The sequence below is a fragment of the Moschus berezovskii genome, chromosome 6, assembly GCF_049115385.1.
Source record: "Moschus berezovskii isolate FMDL1 chromosome 6, NW_MosBer_1.0, whole genome shotgun sequence".
NCBI lineage: Eukaryota > Metazoa > Chordata > Mammalia > Artiodactyla > Moschidae > Moschus > Moschus berezovskii.
The window spans coordinates 50,241,698-50,249,727 of record NC_142465.1 but is presented as its reverse complement, the minus strand read 5'-3'; the positions used below and the strand labels follow the sequence as shown (position 1 = coordinate 50,249,727).

Below are 8,030 nucleotides of genomic sequence, written 5' to 3'. Positions count from 1 at the left end.
AAGTGCCTAAACAGCACCAGGCACATAGTAGGTGCTCTAGTAAATGATAAAGTCTCACTGCAATATTATGTAGCCTACAAGGCTCCTTTGTCTGTGGGATTTCCCAGACAAGAACACTGGAGTAGGTTGCCGTATCCTCCTCCAAAGCATCTTCCCGATCCAGGGATTGAACCCACATCTATTGTGTCTCCTGCATTGGCAGGCGGATTCTTTACCACTAAGCCACCTGGGAAGCCTACAACATTATGAGAAAGGCACGATTATTCTTCTTTATCAGAGGAGGAAAGTGAAGCTTAGAGAGTATAAAAGTCACACCACTTGTAATGGCAGGACTAAGATTCTAATCCAAGCTTCCCACCCTAGAGTTTCCACTCACTATTCCATACCTTACAGTGTTCACCCAAAGTGGCCGGAGGAGATAGGGGAAACCAAGATGAGGGATGCCCTGAGGAGTTGAGGAGGGAGAAAGTAGAAGTACATATTTGTGTGCCAAGCTAAACAATGTGGACTACTTTCCACTGCTGTGAAAAGATAATTCATACAACTACCAAAGGGAACATTGGAAACCAGCAAATTGTCAGGGAAGAAACCACTTTGAGCAGATTTTAATCCAACTCTTCTATCTCCACAGTGAAATTGACTCTCCCTCTATTAATTTATTAGTCTGTGTTTCATTTAACCCAGCCCCCATTTTAGAAAAAGTCTGACACAACATACATAGTCGTGAAATTACACTTTATTCATATATATTAAATATTGATAAACTAAACAAACATATTACTTTCCATCTGGGTATAATCACAGTTGTCGGTGATAGTCTGAAGCACCAGGCGTAAGGTGAGATGAGATGCTATGTTTTCATCAGGGCACAAGTCACATCTCCTGACACATTCAAGCGCTGTCTGACATGCCATCAAAGTAGTGGCTCAGAATGCAGATCTAGTCTCAGATAAGTAGTGACTAGATGGCATCATTTCATTTATCAGCGTTCATTACCTCATCACGTGAAAGGAGTGCACAACCCACAGATTCTTGCTTAGGTTAGCTGCCTAGTTGGCCCCTGAGATAAAACCTTGAAATCCCATAGACTTGCCTAGTTAGTCAGGAAAAAAAAGGGTCAAGTGAAATAGTCACAGGATATAGGAATTATAAATAACACATATATTAATAGGTATTCATTTTCATGACATAAAAGTTACTATTATAAATACTTTGATAAATCTAATATATATTCCCCATATAAATAATGTAAAATATTAAATATTAATAAATAGATTTAGATTTTAAAATTCAAATATTGCAGGCAAGAGGACCATTACATTGATGCTCTCCGGCCTCGAAAGAGATTCTGACTTCTCTTCCGCTTTCTGAGGTTAGATTTTGGCAATAGGTCATTCATCACTTTGATGAGTTCATTTATGGCTTTGCGCTGGATCTGCAGATCATCCACCTTTTGGGAAAGAAAACAACAAAATTAATTTCAGGCATATGAGTCATTAGGATATTCTGCTGTCTAGGCCCAAGAAAATCAAAGTATTCCTTAAAATAAATTATTTTCACTAGCAATAATGAACCTTAATATGTAATGTTGGTTTCTTCAGTGATAAAGACTAAAATTATAATAATTCAATTGATAGTTGTGCTGTAACAGGATGGAGGACATCACATACCTGCAAATTTACCACTTCAGAGATCTGAAAATTATATAGTTAAAAAACCCCAAAAGTAGAATGACAGAAAAATGTGGGTGTGAATTCTGTGTGTGCAATACATCTGACTTTAAACAAGTCACTGAAGCTTTCCAGATCTCTGTTTTCCCTCAAGTATGAGGAGATAGTTTAGATGATCCCTAGGGTCTCTTCCTCTTCTATCACTTAGTACTTAGTCTTTGCTGTTAAGTATCAAATGAGTTACTATAGCCAATGACTGTCATGTTTGGTGTGTAAAAGAGAAACCTGAGGACCTAATGAAGAATTCCAGATGGATGAAATCGGACCAGGCCTGGGCCATTGTGTAGTTACCAACATCATCAGGTGATTTAGGTACCACCCAAGTTTGAGAACCACTGGTATAGGTTCAGTACTTTATAAAGACAAAGTCCTAAAAGGAGGAAAACCATAATTTTTAATTTCCTCCAAATTAGGTCAGTCTCATAGTTTCCATAATGGGATTAAAAATAAACACTGATCTTATTTAAATGGTAATAATCAATTACTGGTATTTTATAATAGTTAAAGTTAGGAATGAAAGCAATCTCCCTGTACCCTGCCATTCCAGCAAACTGAACTATTTTCTCACTCTTCCCAGTAGGACCATATAGGTGAATTCATGCTTCATAAAATGAGGACCATTTGCTTTCATCTTTGCTCTGCCACTACCTTTCTTTCTAAAGCTGTAAATACTGCAGCTACCTTGCCACATTTCTGAGAATGACTAGGAAATTCTAAGTTAAAAGGCAAAACATGCCTTAAATATGTTCACATTTCAGCAAAAGACGACAATAGCTGAACACTCACTCAAGATTGCACATTGTGAAGCAGGAGGCTTGGAGCTTCCAGAAGGATGGGACCAACAGATTGTTTTCAAGGCCCAGTTACAACAGAGTAGAAAAGTTTCTACCAGGTGTGTGTTTACAGGTGATAAATTTTACTTTCCAGTTTTCTAAGCATCACCGAGAAACTAAGGGACTTCTCTAGGCCTGAACAGCAGCCAGAGGCAGCACTGGGTTAGGAACAAGTGCTTTTTCATTCTCTAGCCTGCAACCAATGGAGATCTGCTGACCATGGAAAACATTATGTGTAATTTTTCCAAGCCACTCTCATACCATCTAACTTCTGGGAGACTAGAGAAATCTTGAAAAGCAATCACTTATTTCAGTTCCTGGGAGCTTATATGAGATTGCCGAGGGGCAGGGTCAGAGCAAGAGCTGGTACAAATCCTGAAAGCACGAGTCATAATGGGACCCCTCCTTTTCTCACCCAAGCCTGTTTATACTAAAGCCAACCCTCCCCCCAAAAAATCTGGAGGCCTTTGTCCCTTAGATTAAATTTTGGGAAATGTGACTTGTCCTTATACTTCAAAGTAATCTTTCAGTTTCTAAAACCTTTAAAGATTCATGGATAGGACAATTCTACCTATTTTCTTTCTAAAAACAAACACCGTCACCTCTCCTTGGGCTATACAACCTGAGTGGTTGACCAGTGTCCGGCAGTGGGAGGGCCTTTGTCTCCTCAAAGGCTATTCCTTTCTCCTATCACATTCTCATTTTCTATCCATGGCATTGTAGAATTTTAGAGCAGAGGAGACCATAGAAATTACAGTGAACTCAACAGGCTCCTTTTAAGATGAGGAAACAGCCCCAGCCAGGCCTGTGATTCATCTGAAGTCACACATTTTTTTGGTGGCTAAGCTGGGCGGAGCACGCATCTTCTTCCCTCTCCCTCCCACTGCTCTTTCCATTAAGACATGCAACCTATTCAAAGCAAGAGAATTTCCAACACACAAACAAGGGGCAATGGGAGAATTGGTTTTCAATACTCTGCCCCCATCACCCCAACTCCTTCTCTGCTTCCTCCTCACTGATTTGTCCATTCACCCATCTTTGTAAGGTAAGCATAATGCCAGTATTTTCCCAAAATTACAGACTTAAGTGCCTCCAATAACTGACTCTGCAAAGTCACCCAAGGCACACAGAGAACTAGCAAAGAGGCATGTTGACCACAAGTTCACTTCAGAGCTTTAACAACTATACCCGGTATCTAATTTCTATTTTCTGGGAATGATGTGCTTTGTAAGAGCCTCTGCAAAGATACCAAAGAAAGCATTAAGATCATCTCACCGGAATTTGAATCAGCTTTTTGAAGTCCTCCAGTTTCTCAGAGCTGCCATTCAAGAACTTCTGAAACATGTCTTGCTTGATGATATCCATGCTCCTTTGAATGACCTGGTCATCTTTGAAGTTTTCAAAGAGTTTGAAGTAGAAGGAGACAATTTGGCTCTGAATAATTTTTTTGTCACTCTCCTTGGAAGAAAAGAGCACAAAGAGAGGTTGATGTGAATTTATCCCTCAGAAAAAAAGCAACAGGAAAATCAGCCAAATGGAAATGTTCAGCTTACCTCTTTCCAATTCTTCAAAATTTCTAAGAAAAGAGGCCCACCTGTAGCCACATCTGGGTTACTTGCATTCTGGAAAATAAAACGAGAAAAAATTGGCTTAAAATTAGTTCATAAATTGCTCTAAAAATGTACCTCGTTTTATTGAACTTGAATGCTGGCAACATTTACTGATTTTCTTTTCAACACTGTTTAGTTCTAACAAAACATATTCACAAAATCTATCTGGTTGGATAATAGCCAAAGACTATCATGTGATTTTTGCTTTCTTATTTACTAATATGACATCACAATGAGCTCATTCAAGACTGATGATACTTCAACTGTCCCAGATTACTATGGTAAGAAAAAGGTATAGTTAAAAAAAAAAAAAAATCAACAAAATCATCTCACTATAAAATACTGCCCCCCTATGGTATAGGTTTCTATAACCTCTATCTGTGTCCTCTTATAAGGTATTATATTGCCTTTAAAAGATAGCTCCAGCTATAATTATAATAGCTAAATTTAGACACATGATAAAATTTTAAAATGCACAAGCTATTTTAATTAACCATAAATAAATTTTTTAAGAAACTCATAAAACAAGACAAAAAAATTTTTAAATATAAACTAGATTATAACTCCTACCAAAAAATCTCAGTAAGTGACTGAGTCCAAGAGTAATTCACAGACAATCTAGATGGGATAGTAAAATTTTTAAATGACTTTTTAGAGAAAAACACGTATAAGTGTTTTTGTTTTTAAGCCAAATATTCAAGGACCTCATCTTCTTTAATTGATTAATTATTTCAAATGACTGTTTTTAATGCTGATCTTGACTTTTGACTGTCACCATTATAGTAACTTGAGAAATCAAAAATTAAGACTCAGCTGTCTTTTCAGTATGCTTACTACTTAACATCATAGTTGAATGGATTCTCATAACGAAATATTAACACTATGATATATACCCATATTATGCCCATCTTTTGGAGGATTCATGAATCCCTCCTAAATCTCTATAGCAACCTGAGCAGAGCATTAAAGCAATATCTAGATCATTTAGTCAAAAAACAAAACAAAAAAACACATCTAGCCAACAGTCACAATAACACCAAGTCTTCTCAAAATAACTGAAGACTACAGATGAGAGCCCATCATAGATAGAATTCCAAGTCAACATCAAACATCAAGTCATTTCAATCACAAGAAAGTCTCATTAAAAGATCATACTTACAAAATACTCCTTTAAGTTTTCTATTTCTTTAAAAAATGGGCCCTGGCCATAAGAACCAGAAAAACCCAAAAGCAGGCAGAGCTGTAAAGCCAAGAAATAGCTTGTATATTTCATTGTTTAGGAGAGAGTTTGGCCGAAGTAGCTGAAATTGGTAGTTCCTGTGTTAAGCTGATCAGGTCCCAAGGAGGCAGCTGATCTTTCTTTTCTAATTGCTGATCTGCAGATGATCAGAAGAATGTACTGTGTCTCCTTTTGGTGCTGGTATTTATACCTAATTGAAGTCTCATCAAGATTACGTATTTTCACAAGTTTTTTAAGATGAGATGGTGACAGATAGACAGAGATGCTAGTTAGTTGGTATTAATAACTATGGTTTTGTGGCATTTTGGTGTTGTAGTTAGAGTTTCCTTTCAACTCCTTGGGTCTTTTGACGATGAGAGAGACCCATTGTGCCCACCCATGCCATTCTTGTGGGATCCTTTGAAAACACTTTCACTTCACACTGTCCAGGGATTGGAAATTTTTGTACACCTCCTCCCTTTGCCCTCATAAAATGTTGACTCCTCATCCAGAGATTGCATTGATCATTCTTTTGTGGTTTGAAGCAAGTAAAAAAGGAAATTCTAGGGGCTCTCAAACCTTTACAGAGGGGCTGCCTCTTAAAATTTTTCTTGCAAATGGCCAGAAAGCAAGGAAAGAATGTGGTTAGAAAACCAATGTGGTAGGAAGTCCTTCTATCAAAGACAGTTAGTATAACATCCACCGTAACTCTATGTTGCTCTGACAGCAATGACCAACAGAAATATAATGCAAGCCAATTCTCTAATAGCTCCATTACTAAAGGTAAAAGAAACAGGGAAAAATAATTTTAAAATATATCTTACTTAAAACAATATGTCCAAAATATATCAGTATGTAACAATACAGAAAAATATTAATAAAATATTATACATCCTTTTTTCTTATACTAAATTCTAGAAATCTGATGTTTATTTTATACATATGGCACATCTCAATTTAGACTGGCCATATTCAAATGCTCAGTAGCCACACGCAGCCAGAGGCTACCATATTGAACAGCAAAGCACTAGATGATCAATTGTTCCAAATTATCATTAATAATGGATTCTTTTTTAATTTTTTATTTCTTTTCATTTCAAACACAAAAAAATAGGAATATTTTCTCCTCCCTTAGTAATTTGTTTATGAAATACAGTACTTAGGGATGGCACAGAAGACCCTCTGCTATTTGGTTCCAGCCCACCTTGTGTTTCAACCTGCAGTGTATACACAGCAGTATTGCATTTATGAATGCAGGCTTGAATTCTGGCTTCACAGCTATCTAGCTATATAATCTTGAGTAAGCTTTTTAACTCTTCTATAGCTAGATTTCATTATCATTAAAGTGAGCCTAATATTAATATCTCCTCCAGCCTTCAGCTGAAAATTGTCAGGATATATGAAGTACTAAGACTTTTGCCTATCATATAGTAAGCACTCAATAGAAGTGAACTGTTCCTAATCGAGGTATGTGGGGTGACTAGTCATTCCGAAAAAAGCACACCCTGAACCTTTGCTCATACTGTTCCTTGATTTCCCGTATGTGTGCCTCTCAGAATGGTACCCAGCCATTCAAGTCCAGCCTAAAAAATCATTATCTCCATGAGTTCTCTCAAAACTATCTTTCTTAAAAGTAATCTTGCATATCCTCTACATAGGCTTAAGAGATTGGTTCACATTTTTCTTAGAGTCTTGATCCTTCAATCTCATATTAGAGTTAGTTATGTATCTTCTCCCATACTGGACCGAGTTCCCTAAAATCAGATACTGTTTCGTCACTTCTATAGCACAGTTTTCTTTCCTAAAGGCAATGTAGCTTGAAGATTTGTCCATAGACAGCACTGAATAAAAGTGAGCTTGAATGCTTAATTCAGGGCCTACTTTTCCCTCAAGGTAATTTTCCTCAGAGCTTCCCACACACGCACATGCACAATTTTCCTTAAGTTCGAACCCCAATTCTATCAGCACTAACCTGTAGGAAGCTTGTGTTTAATTAAAGAGGGTTCATGATTAATGTTGGAAACATGACGCTATGTCTCTTTAGCCAACTCCGTCTTGCTGGAAAAACTCCATGTATTATTTTTTGTTACAAAGGCCAGAAAATCCTTTGAGGAACTATCTTCCCAAAAACAAGGTCAGAGTATTTGTGGGACCAAAGCCTCATGTAAAGTAAATGAGGAGAGTGGAAATTACATTGCTGCTCTGTTGCTTTATTGCAGCTCCCCTCAAGCAAAAAAAAACAAAAAACAGCCCACATAATATGCTTACCGGGTGACACAGTGACAAGAAACCTTTTCGGAGACTTGAGACCGTTCTTGCACTCAATACTATTCAGGAAACCTGTGACCAAACTCCAAGTTATTGGAAGGCACATTACTAATGTTCTGGAAAGAAGTAAAAATTTCTTCTACTCATCCCTTGATTTATGGTGTTAGGCACAGGCAGTTAATAATAGTGAGGTCCATCTTTGGGAGTTACATATCTTCTGGGTTTGTAAATTGTGAATTCCTATTCTATGGAGCTTTCCAGGTAGCACTAGTGGTAAAGAATCCACCTGCCAGTGCAAGTTAGACTTAACAGAACAGGTTTGATCCCTAGGTCAGGAAGATACCCTGGAAGAGGGAATGGCAACCCAGTC

At 37.5% G+C, this 8,030-nt stretch overlaps 1 protein-coding gene across 1 annotated transcript; it reads right to left on the bottom strand.

Annotated features, from left to right (window-relative positions):
• Positions 1-729: 729 nt before the first annotated feature.
• Positions 730-5,548, bottom strand: IFNG (interferon gamma). The gene is made up of 4 exons (XM_055395429.2): positions 5,333-5,548; positions 4,117-4,185; positions 3,839-4,021; positions 730-1,450 (listed from the first exon to the last, which is right to left on the bottom strand). The coding sequence occupies exons 1-4, from the start codon at positions 5,444-5,446 to the stop codon at positions 1,316-1,318; spliced, it is 501 nt and encodes a 166-aa protein (XP_055251404.1). The 5' UTR covers positions 5,447-5,548; the 3' UTR covers positions 730-1,315.
• Positions 5,549-8,030: the final 2,482 nt, after the last annotated feature.

Bases quoted from the DNA above. Each gene is read 5' to 3' on its own strand.
- IFNG (XM_055395429.2), bottom strand. From the start codon at position 5,446: ATGAAATATACAAGCTATTTCTTGGCTTTACAGCTCTGCCTGCTTTTG. The intron at 4,022-4,116 runs GTAAGCTGAACA...TTTTCTTCCAAG, and splicing joins TTTTGAAGAATTGGAAAGAG to GAGAGTGACAAAAAAATTAT. The intron at 1,451-3,838 runs GTGAGATGATCT...CTTTCCCAAAAG, and splicing joins AAAAGCTGATTCAAATTCCG to GTGGATGATCTGCAGATCCA.